Here is a 20,029-nt window from a genome sequence, read left to right as displayed (position 1 = left end):
CTATAGTACAAACGCTTTTATGAGACAGACTGTGCAATCGGGCAGTATGGCTGTCCTTCTGCTGTCCCGAAAAGCAGGACTTGCAAAACAAGTAGCAAAAGGAGTAAAGGTCTTTTAAATTATTCATTGCCCTTGCATTCAACGTTTTTGTGACATTTTTCTATTAATTCTTGAGAGTCAGACCTCTGACATTGGCTTGAGTAAATAGGAAATTGACATCCTTGTCAATCTGTTTTTTTGACAGTTAATGAGTTATACGTTCGTATAATTTTGCTTGATCTCTTATCCTTGTCGCTTAAGTAACACGAAGAGGTAGTTACATGTGAAAGCATATGAAGTATGTAAAGATAGCATTTACACAGATTATGACTTTATGAGTTAAAGGACAAAAGTCGAAAAGAGACCTTGCAACCTAAATTCCCCCATATGAGGCAGGTGCTCCCAAGGTTATTGGTTTTTAAGAGGCTTTTATGTCAATAAGGCCATAAGTTGAATAGGCCCTATTATAAAAACGCAGTGGCAATTTTGCGGGCTCTGACAAAATAGCCTCTATGGGGCTATTTAAGTATTTTACTTGCTCCGACAATATAGCCTCCTTGACGCTAATTTGTGGCTCCGGCAAAACAGTGATCATGATAATATGGACAAATATAAACCTTTTTTTTTCTTATTTTGTCGGTCTTAAGATTAATAAGAAGTATATACACAGTGTTGCAGCTAGCATGAAATGGAGGGGCGCTGCGCCCCGCCACCGAAATTATGCGCCCTTCGCCTTTTTTAAGCGCCCCTGCGCCCCTCTGTGCCCTTTTGAAAAAAAGTTTAAAAAACGATATTTTTTCATCATATCGTCGCCATTTTGTTGAGTTCTTTATACACACACTTCATTAAGACAACAGATTAAAATTGTTGACACTTGTTACCTGTATATAATCACCTATTTGATTGGAGTCAATTACTTAATCAGGTGAAATTTACGACCCTGTCTAATCCCTTTGCCCTGAAGCACCAAACATCAAAGTTAAATGAATTGATTATTTTAACACCTGACGATGCAAAATAGAATGTATAAAATAAATGTGAACGGTGTTCATTTCTACTGTACTTGTTATTTATAAAATAACGTTCATTTAAAAAGAATCATTCCAATAGGTCAACACGCAAAATGCCGACGAAAAAAAGAAAAATTGACCAACTCGGAAATGACAAGAAGAAAATATCAAAGACTTGCCAGTCTATTACATCTTTTTTCAAGAATAATGACCATCAAAAGTAAAAAAAAATTTAATTCTTTAACTTTATGAAAAATCGAGAAGAAGAAAGGTTTCTATCAAATATCGCAATTGTTCTTCTATTGTAAATTCCGCCGATTACAGAGCACTCGAAAGTCCGATTTTTATATCATTTTTTCTTAAATTGAAGTCCGTTTTGACTAACTTTAATATTGATATAATTAAATACGCTCAACATGAAGTAAACGGAGATGCTTGTTGAATTGATAATACACTTACAAAATTGAAATAATTTATTATTGTGCCGATTACGGAGCTCTCGAAAGTCCGATTTTTGTATCAATTTTCTTATTGAAATCACAGGCACTTGTTTCTATCCATTGGAAGACCCCCATCAACGTATATTTCCGTAAATATACGTTGATAGGGGGTCTTCCAATATGAATAGAAACAAGTGCCTGTGATTGAAATCCGTTTTGACAAACTTATTGATTTTATAAGATACGCTCAACATGAAATATACGGAGATGCTTGTTGAATTGAACAGACAACAGTGAAACAATGTATGGTTATACAGAGATAGAAACTCTCCTTATTCAATAACAGGACTTTATAGCTCTTGTATCATCAGCAGAACTTACAGATCATTCCTTATCTAGTCTGCTAGAGCTATTTCATTCACCTTGTCATTAGGATAAAAACCTTTTATCTTTATGTACCCTCTTGTTGCAAAACTATTCAGTGTTGCAATATGACATGTACAACCACTCAGTACAGCAGAGGTGGAGAAAATATTCTCTCAGGTCAAATTGATAAAGACAAGTCACAGGGCAAACTTGAAAACACAGACATTAACAAAAATATTAACTGTAAAATTAAACTGTGATGAAACTAATGTGTGACAACCTTCTTCAAAAAGAAAAACAGAAGATTTGTCATTGTTGTTTAATATTTATTTGCATTTGAACTCTTCTTTGAAAAAATCTGTAGTTCTGAAAGAGAAATGAATATAGTAATGTCTATTATTGCTATCAGTTTGATTTTAACTTATATGTTCTAAATAAATGATTTTTAAACTTGTATATAATAGCTATTTAACTAAGCTACATGCTTGCTAAAAATATGTCTTTATGTGGTAATATTAAGTATTTGATTTTTTCAGTGAGAACGCGTTAAAGTGCCCTTTTTAAAAACACGCCCCTCTATTTTCAAATCCTAGCTGGAACACTGTATACATGTAGATTAAGAAAGAAACATGCACTTATTAAAATTAGAAATCTTTCAGCAAATAAGTCTTCTCCTAAATATTTTAATAATATAAGCGCATATTAAATTCGATATTCTTTAATTTAATAAGAACTCTCTAAAACATTGTAAAACATGTTTTAAAACATTTTTAAAAGTATACATATTAAAATTGATACTAGTATTCTTTTATTAAAATTTGCTTTGATGAAAATACTGCATGTATTTGCCTTAAACATTTCAGATTTAAAAGAAAAAACAAGAAAGTTAATTGTTTTTAACAGCTTGCCCCCTTGATCTTACTTTATTTTGCATTGTGTATATAAGAAAAACACAATGTGGGCTGGAATATAATATTCCTATACGGTCAGTGCAGTAGAACAGCGGGTGATTGTGATAGCGCTGAAAAGCGCAGCACTAAAACGGCCTGGGGAGAACACTGCTGACCCCATCCCATGTCTATCTGTGATATTGGTTACAAAGGCTAATAAATGAGGCCATACTTATTGTATTGCTTCAAAAAAGGTAGAGAAATTGCAAATCCTTTTTATATGAATTCTTATAGCTTTTCTTACTAAAAGAAGACTATATGATGGTCCCTTAAAGAAGTCATTAGACTTTGGATGGCCACAACCCTAGCACATGTAACAGTAAATTTGGTCCAGTACCGTAATAAAAAATTTCAGCCAGATTTTTCTTCCAAGGTAATCAAGTCTATGACCATAATTTTATTAGGAATGTGTGTCTAGCAATTATATTCCTAAGAAAAGTTTTATTTGTCCATATTATCATGATCATGTTTTTTCTATGAAAAAGGTCCCGCTTTATACAATACTAAAAAGCACTTTTACAACCAGACTGACAAAGACTATTTTATTTTGCACCTTAGGTTACTTGAACAAACATAAACATTCTAAAATATAAAATTTTATTTTATTTACAGTGTTTACTGAATCATGAATTCACCATATGTTCTTCAAAAGCACAAAGACATTACCATCTCAAGACATGCCAACACATACAATGGCGTACAATTTCTACAACTAGATGTGTAGGAAATGATAAGCTAGCTGAGACGTCTGATCCAAAGAATGAAGTTGTAACTGCACCTGTTCTAGAAGTAGAAGAGGAGGAAGATTTGTACAAGTAATTTCTAATTAAATGTTTGCTACAGATTTGATTTATTTTGTATTAAGTTTTAATTCCTTATTGACTATTGTGTTGACACAGAGTAAAATGCAGGATATTTACAAAAAGAAATGCTAGATTCTGTAATACACAAATGTACTTTAAAATTTGTTAGTTAATACCAGCTTTTGCAGTATCTTTCAAATCAATAATTGGTCCAACATCTACCTCAGCAAATGTCAGTACATATGTATTTTTTCTGGTATTTAAAAAAAGGATTGATGAAACCACTTATGACATACAAAACTTTTTCCGGAAACGAAAGTTCTACATTGACCAGTCAGGGGACCTAATGAAATAAGTGATTTTTAAATCACTTATTTGAGTATCAAATTCGAAGTTTTGTCACAAATTGTGATTTTGTAGTTTTACCAAAATTTTTCAACACATCTATAATACTAAAATTACGAGGTCCAATTTGTCAGCCGTCATCACATAAAAACGACGAATCACAGAATTCAACTTTATATATAACTAATATAGTACAAAGGTGTAGATTAAAAATTACACCACTCCAGGCCCTTTTGTTTTCCACGTAATTAATATTGCCAATAATGAAGAAGTTCCGGGTCGAGTCCGCTACCGATACCAATAGTATATTTACCTGTTACTTATTACAGTATCTGTACGTTCCGCATCTGACAGGCGCACCACCAAACGTTGTATTCAGGATTAATATGCTATATACACGGGTCATAACCACAGGGTTGACACTACTAAATTGTCAAATTGTTACCTATTGTAGTATTTTAATCAGTTAGACTTTCTAAGATAACAATACGAATACTAAAAATCTGGACTAAAAATAAGGCGTATAGGTACAGTTTTCAATTTGTTAGTGGGCATGACGTAAAACAGTGAGGCAAAGAATTCAACTTTACTTATAACTTATATAGGACAATGCTGTTGATTAAAAAATACTCCATTCCAGGACCTTTTGTTTTCCAAATAATTAATATTACCAATAATTGATAAGTTCCAGTTCCACGGGTTCAAACAGAGACTTGAAAGCAGAGAAAAACTGTGTATCTTATAATCGGCATGACTTTAACAGATGACAATACTAATACTAAAATAAGGCTTGCGCATAGTTATATACTTTAATTCAATCACGGACCCGTGATATCACGGGTGTGTTCTAGTAGGTTTAAAAAATATCTTTTCATTAGTAAAATTGAAAAAAATGATTTTTTTGCTTCTTTTAAGTATCAAGGTTTATGCCTTTGATGCTATCATTTAGCTGCAAATTCTATTTTAGTTGAAAAAATGCTATAATAATGGCTTTACATAATGAACTGATACTTTCTTAACAGATTTTTCCAAGAAGTGGGAGTATTTTTCTTGTAAAGTTCAAGGTTTCATCTTTCAGATTATGTAATAAAATTCTACTGTTCGCGATAAAAAATTTCACTGTTCAAGGGTGTTGAAAGTAGTGGGGGTTATTAAAATAATGATACTTAAAGAAGTGATTTTTGGGAAGAAAATTGAGGTATGATACTTAAACAAGTGATTTTTATGTCATTATCCTAGATTCAGTACAAGGTCATCACCTGAAATTACCTGGTCATCCTAGACAACACAGATGTTGGTTCTGATAAGTTAAGAAACATAATTAGTCCCTGGATCATTAGTATTCTATATTTAAAGCTACAGTAAAATTAAATCACTTCTTCTAGTGATTATTTTGTACTACTTAAATAGGTGATTATTAAAGGAAGACAACTCTTACTTTCAACCTTTATGGAAATAATGTTACTTGAATCAGTGAGTTAGAAAATCACTCAGTTAAGTAAGTCCCCTGACTGTTGACTTTGTTTAAATACATTACAGTTACTCTGTTGTGCAGGTCATCCAAGTCACAATTTGTAAAAGTAAACCATTAAAGGTCAAAGTACAGTTTTCACCACAGAGCCTTGGCTCTCATCTTATAGCAAGCTAAAAAGGGCTCAAAAAATATATTAGTTTAAAACCATTCAAACAGGAAAACTGACAGTCTAATCTATGCAAAAAAGGAGAAACAAGAAACATTTATGAACCACATCAACAATCAATAAAGCTGTTTTAAATTTTTATGCATGCCTATGATTTTTTATGAAAATTATCTTTTGCTGCAATTTGGATATAAATTTTGTTGTATTTTATCCTAATTCTTGTCATAAAAAGAATTATAAAAGTTATAGAACAGTATAGTTTTGGCAGTGAGAATTATAAATGACGGTGATTCTGTATCTATGATCTTTGGTTAATTTTTCAGTCATTATCATTTGATTTTAGAGAAAGGTACATTCCAATAACAAGACAGTCTTTGATCAGATTATTGGTTGAAGAAAAGGCTTTTCTAAGTGAAAGTGAGAAGAAAATTTATACAGATTTTGCTGTAGGACTAGATTCAGCAATAGTTAACAAATACCATGGCATTCTTCATGAAATTAAGGTAAGTACATTAAGACATCATAATTTTTGGAAAATGACGCAGTCATTGTTCCATTACTGACGACCTGAACTTCATTACATTTCTCTGCCTACCGCGCTTGGTTTCGTATTTACTATTTTCTATACAAACTGGAATCTGCTTGTGTTATCATTAATTATGCATGAGAGGTCATTGTGTAGTAATCAGCCAGGAACCAGTTTACAAACTAACTGGTTTCTGCTTGTATTCCACTACACTCGGACAAAGTGTTGTAGTTTGACGGGAACCAGTTTAGAATTTGTAAACTACAAAACGTAATCGGTTATTGTTCATTCCGTTTTGGTGTTTCATACCGACTTTTATGGTTTGAATAAGCTTAAGACCCTTCAAACATTAATGTGATAGGTATATAAAGGACTGGTTTACAAAAGGATGGAACTGTTTTGCTTTCAAAGTCTTACTATAGTGATATCTGTTATGTACGGATTTCCACTCTCACCGGTTAATTTCTTTTTTTACACGTGCTTTTGAAACTTCCTGTTTAAACATCGCAAGTTTTAAAATTGTTTTTTGAGTGAATTTAACTTATTTTAACAATCATGAAGCGTTCCAGAATCATTTTCAAGCAGTTTCTTCTTCTCTTTGATGATGGAAAATAGGTTTTTCTCAAGAAAATACCGCAAACTATCGCAGAGGAATTGAAACGTACAAGTCAAGTCGGCACCTGGTTAGATTGGCATCTAGTCAAATCGGCACCTATTTGACGTCAATTCGGCATCCAATAATATTTGTTATAATATTTTCTATTCAATTAATTAATAACTGTTACCAAGTACATAGTGAATATGTTGTTGTGTATTTAGGTAAACAACGAAACCAAAGTAAAATTATGTTGTTGTGTATAAAGGTAAACAACGAAGCCCTTACCCAAGCTGTTGTTTTAACAATTAGACAATTATTAAAAAAAAATGGAAAACTATGAGTCCCTTTCAATAAATCAAACTTTCATGCCAAATAATAAGCAAATTTAAGGTGTTTTTTTTTTCAGTAAAGTTTAAAAAGCATTAAACAAACAATCCTGTAAAATGCTCAACTGGTTTAAATAATGCATAAAAATATCCAATATCTCATGTATTAGTCCAAATAATTATGACGTCTGGCATGGCTATTTTATTTTTTTTCTGTGACGTCTTCCTACGAAGTTCGTAGGAAGGCTTTCTTAGGAAGGCGTCCCAGAAAAAAATTAACATAGCCTTGCGGTCATAGAAAGGTGTCCCAGAATAAAATTTAAAAAGCCTTGCCAGACGTAATAATTATTTTGACTACTCATATATATATCATTAAAAATACACCAAAAATGACATTTAGTTGAGAAAAATAAATATATACAAAATGTACAATGAACACCCCAAAATGTGAAAGTTAGTATTTAACTCTTTTTGCTTAAATACTGAAAAAAATTCTGGCAACCCCAGGGGTCACCACACCAGGCGAAGTGAGCGACAAAGTCGCTCTAGGTCTCCCCACTTCGCTCTAGAGAAGCTCCAGGGAGAAGTTTATGTCGCCCTCGATTTTCAGTAAAATTCCCCAATGTCGCCTCATGATTTTTGATAAATTCTCGATTCAAACGTAAACGACCGATAGGTATTGAAATACAAAACATGATTCCCCAAAGTCAGAACTGATTTCTCCGCGATAGTATCATACATCAACGTAAAAATTGCATGCCCGGGTGTACTATAAGCAAAAAAAAAGAAAAATCTCGATTTTGTTATGATTGTTTATTGTCCGCCATCTTTGTTATTGAAAATTGTAGATGGCGCCATTTCATCTTTTCATCTCTCATCATTTACCTTATCCATATTAAAATGCACTATTAATTTTGATGTTCTTATATTTACTGACAAAATGTGATGTCCCATAAAAAATTTCAGATTTCTTTTAAAAAACGGAATATTATCAACTGGTATTCGCTAGTATTTTTACTACGTATGTAGTTTAGTACACTGCCGGGAACAAGCACAACAATTATAAACTACAAAACGCAGTCGGTTTTTTGTTCAGGATTTTGTTTTACAGACTGATACATGTGCTTTGTTTCAGCTAAAGGTCCTTTAAACAGTATTTTAATGAATATCTGCTCATTAATTTGATAAGGAACGGCAATATTTACTTCCAAAGTCGTATATTTTTCAAAAATATAAAGTTAGAATTAATGACGTGGATCGCACCGTATTTGTTTTCGATTTACAAGTACCTATTCAATTCCGGTTATGAAAAATACGAGGACTTACAAAATGTACTTCCTTAGTAATTGTCATGAAAAAATGATTAAAAAAGTAACAAAAAATTTTATTCATAAAAAGTATAAACGTGATCTGTCGATTTTCCCTGAAGTCTCCCTGTTGGGCCTTCACTTCTCCCTGAAGTCTCCCTGTTTGGTCTTCACTTCTCCCTGTTTGGCTGCCAGGGAGAAGTCACTTCTCCCTATAATTTTGAAGTGTGGTGACCCCTGAACCCCTTACTTATTTTTACTTCTTTTTGCTTAAAATACTGTTAAAATATATATTTAACATGGGTGACGAATTGACTATATCAGGTGTTGATTTAACCAGGTGCTGATTTGTCCAGGTGCCAATTTAACCAGGTGCCGGTTTGACTAGAATTCTTTGACAAATGTTTAATATTACCTGAGTTTCATTAGACCTTTGATAACAGTAACAAAAAGATTATTTACTTAATATTTTGTGGTATCAGGTCTGTTCGCGCCCAATACACTTTCGCACCTTGCAGGTTCGCACCTCGCACGTTCGCACCCAAGGTCTGTTCGCACTCTACTCATTCGCGCTCAATTTTAATTCAAATTCAAGTTGAATAATTGGAAAATCATGATTGTTGTTTTAAATTGCTTTGGTGTAAATACTGAATGTATTTATAGCTTGGTATGAGTAAAACATTGAAGATTTTAAAGGAAAAACACAAAAGATAATTGTTTTTAACAGCTTGGTCCCTTTGATCTGAAACAACGAAACAATAAAATATAGGAACCAAAATATAGCAATCCACTATTATAACCAAAACATGATAAAATCTATTCAACACACAGAAAAAAACATAGTCAGAATCTCACTTCATTTTGAAAGAAGTCAATGAAACAAAGTTATAACAATACACTAACCAAAACATGATTAAGAGTTATTCAAAACAAAATAAAACGTTGACAAAATACCACTTTAATTAGAAAGGATTATTATTATTTTTAACAATACGCTATCCAAAACATGATTAAGATTTATTCAACACAAATAAAAATGCTGTCTCACTTTATTTTGAGACAATGACAACAATTATACTTATAAGAAAACACTTGCTTACAGAGTTATTAAACACAAAACCAATTAAGATTGGGTGCGAACATTTAGGGTGTGAAAGTGAAAGGGGGCGAACATGAGTGGGCGCGAACGGACCCGGATTCAGACTATGTACCAGTGAGAAATATACAAGCCTTTCTACGGTATTTATTTGTACAATTCAGGTAGTCTTGACCTATTCATTTGTCTTAAAAAAACAGCCAGTTGTCACCTTCACTTCACACACACACATATATACGAATATCAATTATATGCTTACGAGACATGTTGCATTGTTAAACTAATTACGGTATGTGAAAATCAAGACTTGCATAAAAACTATCCCAATATTAGAGACAGTGGCGTCATTTTTCTTCAGAGCTTTCAGCTCTTTGATTTTTAAAAACATCTGCATTTTAAAGTACTATATATATAACAATTTTATCATTGAAGTGAAACTTATCTTTTCATTCAAATACAATGTATCAAACAACCAAGACCCTATTTTTAAGTGGTTATAGCCAAAGTTATATACTACTATGGCAGGGGTTTCATTATCTTTCATGTTGACTGGTACTTTCCACGTTTCTAGGTGGTACTTTTCAATTTATTCCATGATATCTTATATAAAAATTCCTACATTTAGGCGGTACTTGTCAATAGCATAGGAGGGTAAAAGTACCGGGTACCGCCTCCTAATGAATGGCCTGCTATGGATTCATTAATATTCGTTGGATACCAGTTTTCTTGGATTTCGTCAACACAGGTGAACCATGAAATTAAATGTTCAACGAATAACATTTTTTCTATAGGCCTGTATGCAGTGGCAAAATTATTAAATAAAATTTCCGTCAACATGTTAGTTTTCCTTAATCTGCAAAAAATTGGTACCCACGAAAATAAATCAGTCCACAGTATTTACATAAATTTGTTTTATTTTTCAGGCACTGTTTGATCCTATTAATCCTGATAAAGATACAGTCAAAACCAGAAAGTACACTAGACGTGAGAAACTTGACAATGAGTTCTGGTTATTACAAAGACTTGAGGACTTGGTAGAGAAGGCAAACTTTCATGAACTCTCAGAAAATACTCTCATTAGATCTATGAATGAGCATGATGTGTCAGAGGGTGTTAGGGTTTGTAAATTATAATTTTATTTATGCTTAAACAATGAAAGCTGCTAAGGCTTGATCCTTTTAAAATTTAAATATGATAAAATGAAGGTCAGGATTGGTATTGACCATATTTCATTTTTAACCGGATTTTTGTGACAAAAATGTCGGTTATTGATTTGGGGATGTACGGCGGGCGGGCGGGCGGCAATCAAATGTTGTCCGTGCATTAACTCATGAACCGTTCAACCAAAGCTTTTAAAATTTTAATATGTTATTCCTGACAACTATACGAAGGTCAAGTTCAATAATGGCGATTTTGACTTTTACCGTTCAGGAGTTATGGTTCTTTAAAGATTGAAAAATTGAGTTGTCCGTGCATTTACGCATGAACTGTTCTACCAAAGCTTCCCAAATTTTAATATGTTGTTACTAATGAAAGAATGGAGGTCAAGTTCAATAATGACGAATTTGACTTTTACCGTTCAGGAGTTATGGTTCTTGAAAGATTGAAAAATGGAGTTTCCAGTCGTGTCCGTGCATTTATGCATGAACTGTTCTACCAAAGCTTCCGAAATTTTATTATGCTGTTACTGATGACAAAATGGAGGTCAAGTTCAATAATGACGATTTTGACTTTTACCGTTCAGGAGTTATGGTTCTTGAAAGATTGAAAAATGGTTTTTCCCGTCGTGTCCGTGCATTTTCTCATGAACCATTCAACCAAAGCTTTTGAATTTTAATATGTTGTTACTGATGACAAAATAGAGGTCAAGTTCAATAATGACGATTTTGACTTTTACCGTTCAGGAGTTATGGTTCTTGAAAGATCGTAAAATGGCGTTTCCATTCAGGTTGTTACATTTACTCATGAACCATTCAATCTAAGCTTTTCAAATTTTAATATGTTGATACTGATGACAAAATGGAGGTCAAATTTGATATTGACGATTTTCACTTTCACCATTCATCAGTAATGGTTCTTGTGATATTGCCAGGACACAAATAAATGTTAATAAATCTGGTTTGCTGTTGTTGTGACAGCCTCTTGTTAACATTCAAAAGATATGGCTCCTGCAAGATTGCTTTAACAATGACGCTAATAAAAATATTCTCTGCTAGCCACACATGTAATGCATTTGATGTATAGAATACAATGAACCTTGGTAATTTCATGATCATTTTTATTTGACAGCAAATTTTTTGCAGCATTGAATCAGAATGAACTTGTTATTCTCTGAAGAAGTTTTATAGTTTCCATACAGTAACTTTATTATAAGTGTAAGGATCTCTATATATTTGTACCATAAGGTTACACACCCCAAAAGAAAGGTTGGGATTTATTTTTTTATGATAAATTTCAATGGGGGCTAATTCAAAGTCTTGAACTCTTTGAGTTCTTTTATATGCTGAATCTAACCTGTCACCACTTATTTTGAATTTGGATATTGAGCCAGTTTTTAAAATGATCCACATCGAGGTCCAAAGGTTCGAAATTATACTTTGTTTGATTTCATCATAAAATGAATTATAGGGGCTCTTTGATATGCCAAATCTTACAGTGTATTTAGATTTTTGTCACCCCTTGAAAGAAGTTTAAAAGCTAGACATATGTATGCTGTTACAAATGGCAGCGGCTGTGGCATCAACAATGAGTAATTTGCTTTGTTCTATTAGAATAACAAAAAAGCAAGACATATCTCTTAACAGTTTCATAAATTTTGGGCCTATTTCCAAATTTGTTCACATGAAGGTCCAAAGGGTCAAAAATTAAACTTCCTTTGATTTTAAAAAGAGTTGAATTTGTGGTGTTCTTTATATTCCGAATCTAACCGTTTATTATGATTTTTAAACTTTGGTCCCTGTTATTAAATTGGTCCAATTTATTTCGTAGAAAATTGAATTCTTTATTTCATACCAAATTGAATTCTTTGGGTTCTTTGATATGCTGAATCGAACCACATATTTAGACTTTGGGTATTGGACCATAATAGGTTAATGTCCAATTTAAAAAATTTAAGTTCTTAAAGTCCACATTCATTCTGTGTCAGAAAAATATGCTGTGCAAAATATTTAATCACAAACAAAATTTAGAGCTGTATCAATCTTGACTGTTGTGTCCATACTTGCTGAGGTTGTATCAAGCTGCACCCTGCTTAACATTTTATCTTTAGAGAGATAGCAGCTAAATTTAAGAAGCCTCAGTATATGAATGTCCTTAAAATGTTCAATTTCTACACAATAATAAATTATTTGACTTATATTTACAGGTCAAAGTGGATAGGAACAATTTTGATATTCTTCGTATTTGGGCCTTAGGAAAAGAGAAACCAGAAATGAGTATTCCATGGTATAGAAAATTACAGTTTTGGAAGACACCTGTTAAGCAGACAGATGGACCTGCCTTTTACAAACGTGTTGTGGTAGCTTTAAGGTTGAAGAAAGATCAGAAACTCATGTTAAAAGTTTATAAAGAAGTTCCAGTAAACGGTTTAGAAATGTTATTACCAGATGGAAGAATAGTAATCAAATCAAGAGACAAACAAATTATAGCAGGATCGGCATTCCTTGCAATGTCTTCTGTTTTGGCAAAATGTGTCACGATTTTAGCTCACCTGAATATAGATTGGTTTTTGGTTGTATTTATAACGGCTGGAATGATAGGAGGTCGTACATATACTGTGTACAATAATCGTAAAAATAAATACCTTGCACGATTAAATAGACAATTATATTTTAAGAACGTAGCAAATAACCGTGGCTCCTTGGCTTTGTTGGTTGATCGAGCTGAAGATGAAAGTTTTAAAGAGGCACTCATGGCCTACACATTTCTGTTGACAAATAGATCAGTATTAGCAATGAAGAAGGACGTTCAGTTTGTACCAACAGAATTAGGTATGAATTAAATGAAATTAGGTTCTTAATATCATAAATTGTTCGAACTATAAGAAGATGTGGTATGAGTGTCAATGAAAAACCATTATAGGTCAAAATAAGGTCTTCAACAAGCCTTGGCTCACACCGAACAGTAGGCCTAGCCACTATAAGCCATTTATAAGCAATATACATGTAATAGAATCTTGTAGGATATTTTCCCAATAGTACAAAAAACAAGAAAGAATAAAGGAAGGTTTGCGAACAATAGTTGAAAAAAAATTAAGAGAAACAAAATGGTCAGTTAAGGAATACGGAAAGAAGTTTCTCCATCCAGACCCTCATATATTCACCATAGTAAGCACTTTTATGAACTAAAGAAATGAGTGAATGATAATTGTATGTATGATTGGCAAATGTCTGACAATTGCATATATATGAAATTTACTCTTTGATTTAAAAAACGTTATTAAAATTTTTACAAACATACCAAACTCAAACGTAAATTACAAAAAGGGTGAAGACCATCGAACTTGACAAAATAAAACTTTGGAATATATATTAAACAATGGAATAAATGGAAAACAATTGCATATTCCTGATTAATGTACAAGAAAATGATAGGTTTATGTGTGGATGTAATTTGTTGCTGTATATCATATTTGTTTTTCGTTCATTATTTTGTACATACATTTTTTTTGTGTAAATGAAACCTTTAGTTTTTGTTGTTTGAATTATTTTGCATTTTTATTTGGGGCCTTTTATAGCTGCCTATGCGGTAGGTGTTTTGACCATTTTTGCAGGCCTTATGATGACCTATTTTGTTAATTTCTGTCTTTTGGTCTCTTGTGGAGAGTTTTCTCATTGGCAATCGTACCACATCTTCTCTTTTTTAGCTCACCTGGCCCGAAGGGCCAAGTGAGCTTTTCTCATCACTTGGCGTCCGTCGTCCGTCGTCGTCCGTCGTCCGTCGTCCGTCGTCCGTCGTCGTCGTCGTCCGTCGTCGTTAACTTTTACAAAAATCTTCTCCTCTGAAACTACTGGGCCAAATCAAACCAAACTTGGCCACAATCATCATTGGGGTATCTAGTTTAAAAAATGTGTGGCGTGACCCGGTCAACCAACCAAGATGGCCGCCACGGCTAAAAATAGAACATAGGGGTAAAATGCAGTTTTTGGCTTATAACTCAAAAACCAAAGCATTTTGAGGAAATCTGACATGGGATAGAAATGTTTATCAGGTCAAGATCTATCTGCCCTGAAATTTTCAGATGAATCGGTCAATCGGTTGTTGGGTTGCTGCCCCTGAATTGGTAATTTTGAGGAAATTTTGCTGTTTTTGGTTATTATCTTGAATATTATTATAGATAGAGATTAATTGTAAACAGCAATAATGTTCAGCAAAGTAAGATCTACAAATAAGTCAACATGACCAAAATGGTCAGTTGACCCCTTTAGGAGTTATTGCCCTTTATAGTCAATCTTTAACCATTTTTCATAAATCTAAGTAATCTTTTACAAAATCTCCACTGAAACTACTAGGCCACAATCATCTTTGGGGTATCTAGTTTGAAAAATGTGTCCGATGACCTGGCCATTCAACCAAGATGGCCGCCACGGCTAAAAATAGAACATAGGGGTAAAATGCAGTTTTTGGCTTATAACTATGAATTCAAAGCATCTAGAGCAAATCTGACAAGAAGTTAAATTGTTAATCAAGTCAATATCTATATGCCCTGAATTTTTCAGATGAATTGGACAACTGGTTGTTGGGTTGCTGCCCTCCAATTGGTAATTTTTAAAGAAGTTTTGCCGTTTTTGGTTATCTTGAATACTATTATAGATAGCGATAAACTGTAAACAGCAATAATGTTCAGCAAAGTAAGATCTACAAATAAGTCAACCTGACCTAAATGGTCAATTGACCCCTTAAGGAGTTATTGCCCTTTATAGTCAATTTTTAACAATTTTCATTAATTTGGTAAATATATGTAAATTTTTACCAAATATAGTTCTCTGTTACTAATGGGCAAAGTTCATTATAGATATAATTGTAAGGAGCAAAATCGTTCAGTAAAGTAAGAACTTCAAACACATCACCATCACCAAAATACAATTTTGTCATGAATCCATTTGTGTCCTTTGTTTAATATGCACATAGACCAAGGTGAGCGACACAGGCTCTTTAGAGCCTCTAGTTTTTTTTTTTTTTTAAATAAACTGGGTTTTGTAGCTACCTACATGTAAACCTCCTTCTTTTATGACAGTTGTTTCACGGTGAGGATTGATGATTATTTTGCAGTGACTAAGCAATAATTATAAAGTCTGATTTGAATATTACCTTGACTTTATAGATCTATTATAAAAGAAGACAACATCAATCAAAAACATACTCTTCATTATGGCATCTTAATTAACATCAACTAAATGTCGATTATAAGATTCGTAAAACTTAAAATGTATCAGGTCATTTTTTTATCCCTTGGGGAAAAACATCACATAATAGAATATTTTTATTATGCCCCACCTACGATAGTAGAGGGGCATTATGTTTTCTAGTCTGTGCGTTCGTTCGTTCGTCCGTCTGTCCCGCTTCAGGTTAAAGTTTTTGGTCGAGGTAGTTTTTGATGAAGTTGAAGTCCAATCGACTTCAAACTTAGTATACATGTTCCCTATGATATGATCTTTTTAATTTTAATGCCAAATTAGAGGGTTTACCCCACTTTCACGGTCCACTGAACATAGAAAATGATAGTGCGAGTGGGGCATTCGTGTACTGGGGACACATTCTTGTTTATCATTCTTTAGATAACTTCAATATAATTAAGGAATGACTGTAATATTTTTTCTGTCTATGAAGAAATAACATAACAAATTTGGTGCACACTGAATAACGCGTGTAGCGGGTTATTTAACAGTGTGCACCACATTTTTTATGTTATTTCGAATAGACAGAAAAAATATTACAGTCATTTCTTATAATTTAATTCTAAATTCCATTTTAAACCGTAGAAAACCATGTAAAAACGTTGATGACGTCACGGTCACATGACTAAATTGTGTCTATGGGCTCATAACAAAATAACGTCAGCCAATCAGAAGACGTGTTACATCCAAAATTAAATTATATGTATTTGTTTATTACTTTCTATTGAAATCTTCATACTTCTTAAATATTTTGCCATGTTTTGACATCTAATCAATATCCTAATATTACATGTAACAGTAACTGTATCCAGGAAGATAATTCTGATATTCTTTGTAATTTCAGGAAATATTACAGATTTGCATTTAGAGAGAAAATGCGAGGAATGGATAGAGAAAAAGACCGGTGCCAAAATAGAATTTGATTCGTCAGAAGCCATCAAACACTTACAAGACTTTGGTATTCTAAGTAAATTAAACGGGAAACTAAATGTATTACCACTTGATTCAGCCATGCGTAACCTTCCACAGCAACCATCACCAAAAGTAGAACGTATGGAGGAAGATTTATTGGAGGGTTACGACAGGGACTATTTCTTAGAAACAGAGGAGAAATACACAGAAGAGGAAAACAAGGACAAGAAGTATGGATGGTTTTAAAGAAAAAAACTATGCATAGAAGGATTTTATATTTAATTTGAATAAGGTGTTATTAAACATGATTTATATTTATATTTATGTTAAAAAGTTTTAAGTGAATTTCATGACTTTGTAACTAGAAGTAGTGACGTGTATGTTTTCAGTTGATTTCTAGTGTGTCACCCCTATAAATCATGAATTCAAGATTATTTAAAGGTAAAAGTAAATGAATTTGTCCATTTATTATTTATTGTCAATATTCATAAGAATAAACTGAACAAAAATGCATGATGTTATTCACATATCAAACACATTTGAAATAACATCCAGCTAATATGAACAAAAAGAGAGTCTCAGTGAAATAGCAAATTTTTTTATAAACAGACCAAAAAAATAACATAGTTCAACATTGAGTCATGTTGTTAGAATGTAACAAAGTTTCAGTATGTTAATCTCATATTCACTCTAATTATTGACTACATGTTTTATGTTGGGAGGTAAATATCTTTCTGAGATAAGTTATTTATTTTTATCATATATTTAGTACAAAATACAGCAATTTTGTATATCTATTAAAGGTTCTTTTATCCAGTCTGTATCACCTACCCTGTATCGCATACCCCATATCGCATACCCCTTATCGAATAGCAAAACCTGTATCACATACCTGTTGAGACGTCATAATTTGAATGACGTCAACGTTTGGTCTATGACGTCCAGTTGCTGTATTTCTTTGCATGATAGGAAAAAATGAGTTCCGGGGGGGACCCACTTAAAAAATGTCCTATCATTTCAACTAAAATCGATTTGTTTCCAACAATTATTACCCAGTAACTTTACGAGTGATTTTATACATAAAAAGATACAATAAGATGAAGTAATATTTAAAGTTTTATTGTCCATTTTGTCATAATTTTCGTTAAGTTTATTTTCATTCCCTGATGGATTAAACACAAATGCAATTTTTACGATTTTAATTTGGTAAGAATAGATACATTTTGTAGCAAACTTTTCAAGAAAAAATTTCTTGCTGTTCACCTCCTCAGAAATTTTTAAATGATCATGAAAAATATCATTGCCAAACAAACAATAAAACTTTAAATATTTCTACATTTTATGATATTTATTTGATAAATTTTGGAGAAGACGCTACTAAGTTGTAAAACTTGTGTCTGATCCTTTTGTCATTTTGAACAATAAAATATGTTTAAATTAACGTATATTGAGAATGTAATAAGGTTATAGGGGACATTACGATGTTGATATTAAGCAAATAAGGAAGTCTATAAAAAATGTCAGCTGGAAAAATACAGGAAAATCATAATGTTCTTTTCTAGCTTATAATTTCAGACAATTAAAAAAACAATGGATATCCCATGAATCTGATTCTATTAAAATATATGATAAACAGAATAATACATGGCAAAATCTGTATCGCATGCTGTATCACCACTCGACCAATATCAGCCCTGGGGACTGATATTGGTTTCTCAAGGTGATACAGAATAAGATACAGATTTTGCCATGTATTATTCTATATATATCAGACTGAGATAAGATATTTATGTATGTAATTAGAAGAGACTCCTGCAGTGTTCCTTTGAATTCTAAATTTCAATTACAATTTCGGAAAAAATGGTGATTACTCTTTTCAGATTAGAAATCAGATTCAGAATTACTTCAAAGGCCATATTTATGCTAATCATTAAAGTGCTTAGTTCCTGAAAATAACTAAAGTCTTGACAGTGTTTCTGATCTGTTTTATAACTTTTCCAACTTTATAAATTGTTGTTTTTGTCCTCTGTAACATCCAGTACATTAAATAAGGCTTATATCTTTGGCAAATCCTGAAAAAAGAGTCTAAACTCTATTGACACACGAATCAATGAATGTGTTTGTAAATAGATGTTTTTGTGTTCTGTTAAATTTGTTACATGATGACGACTGCTGTACCCATATTTTGACTATTTTATTTATTGTGTCTGTTTAGTTAACGCATCATTGTAAATATTACGGATTTGATGAGACTTGTCATCTAAGTGAGAGGGTTAGCGCTATAAAACAAGGTTTAATCCACCAATTTCTACATTTGAAAATGCCTGTACCAAGTCAGGAATATGACAGTTCTTGTCCATTCGTTTTTGATGTGTTTTGTTATTTGATTTTGCCATGTGATTATGGACTTTCCAAATTGATTTTCCTCTGAGTTCAATATTTTTGTGATTTTACTTTTTTTTGAAAGCAGATAATGATATTTCTTAGTTTCAAATTTTCAATAAATTTTGGATTTTATTATTACTCATGGGGGGGGGGGGGCAATTATCTTGGTTAAAAACCATGCATGTTCAACCAAGTACCAATTTTCTATAGGCTTGTTGTATACTTTTGCAAACCACAAAATCCAATATCCGCAAAAAGATTCAATTTATCGTAGTCCATTAAAATTGTTTATTAGGGGAAAGAACATTAAAGTTTGCCATTCCTTCATTCAATATAGATGGTTGTATTACAAATGAAGGGTCATCATAATGACATTCTTAAATGTGGGTTGGATATCACTGAGAGCATATTATGGAAAAGATGATAAAAGCATAAATGTTAATATATAGAAATAAAAGATTAGAAAATTCTTTACTATTTATGTCTGAATTGTGAGCACCGTTATGAAAGGAAAGTTTCCAATACAGTTTAAGAAAGCCTGGAGCTAATCTCCTTTCCTGTGGTGTAAAATCGTTTGGTGTTAAATTTAGCTCTGTACTAGATTAAATTGAGAATGATAATGGGAATATGTCAAAGAAACAACTACCCGACCAAAGAGCAGACAACATATGAAGGCCACCAATGGGTCTTAAATCAAGCCACAAAATCCCACACCTGGAGATGGTCCTCAGCCGGCCCCTAACAAAATTGTGTACTAGGTCAGTGAAAATGGACATCCCACTAAATTCCAAAACATATAAATGAACTAGATTTAAAAAAAACATACAAGACTAACAAAGGCCAGATGATCCTGATTTGGGACAGACACAAAAATGTGACAGGGTTAAACAT

General features: G+C 32.6%; 1 protein-coding gene across 2 annotated transcripts; it reads left to right on the top strand.

Annotated features, from left to right (window-relative positions):
• Positions 1 to 14: 14 nt before the first annotated feature.
• Positions 15 to 19,608, top strand: LOC139525493 (transmembrane protein 143-like). 2 transcript variants are annotated; one of them, XM_071320872.1, is made up of 6 exons: positions 15 to 109; positions 3,418 to 3,620; positions 5,937 to 6,096; positions 10,370 to 10,564; positions 12,811 to 13,435; positions 16,686 to 19,608. In XM_071320872.1, exons 1-6 carry the CDS (start codon positions 20 to 22, stop codon positions 16,997 to 16,999), a joined length of 1,587 nt encoding a protein of 528 aa, XP_071176973.1. In that variant the 5' UTR covers positions 15 to 19; the 3' UTR covers positions 17,000 to 19,608. The 2 variants fall into 2 exon arrangements, with proteins under 2 accessions (XP_071176973.1, XP_071176974.1); XM_071320873.1 differs by having other exon boundaries at positions 15 to 103; positions 16,686 to 17,262.
• The last annotated feature ends 421 nt before the right edge of the window (positions 19,609 to 20,029 follow it).

Source organism: Mytilus edulis, chromosome 5 (assembly GCF_963676685.1).
Source record: "Mytilus edulis chromosome 5, xbMytEdul2.2, whole genome shotgun sequence".
NCBI lineage: Eukaryota > Metazoa > Mollusca > Bivalvia > Mytilida > Mytilidae > Mytilus > Mytilus edulis.
Note: the sequence above shows the minus strand (reverse complement) of the source record. Positions and strands in the feature narration are given on the sequence as shown.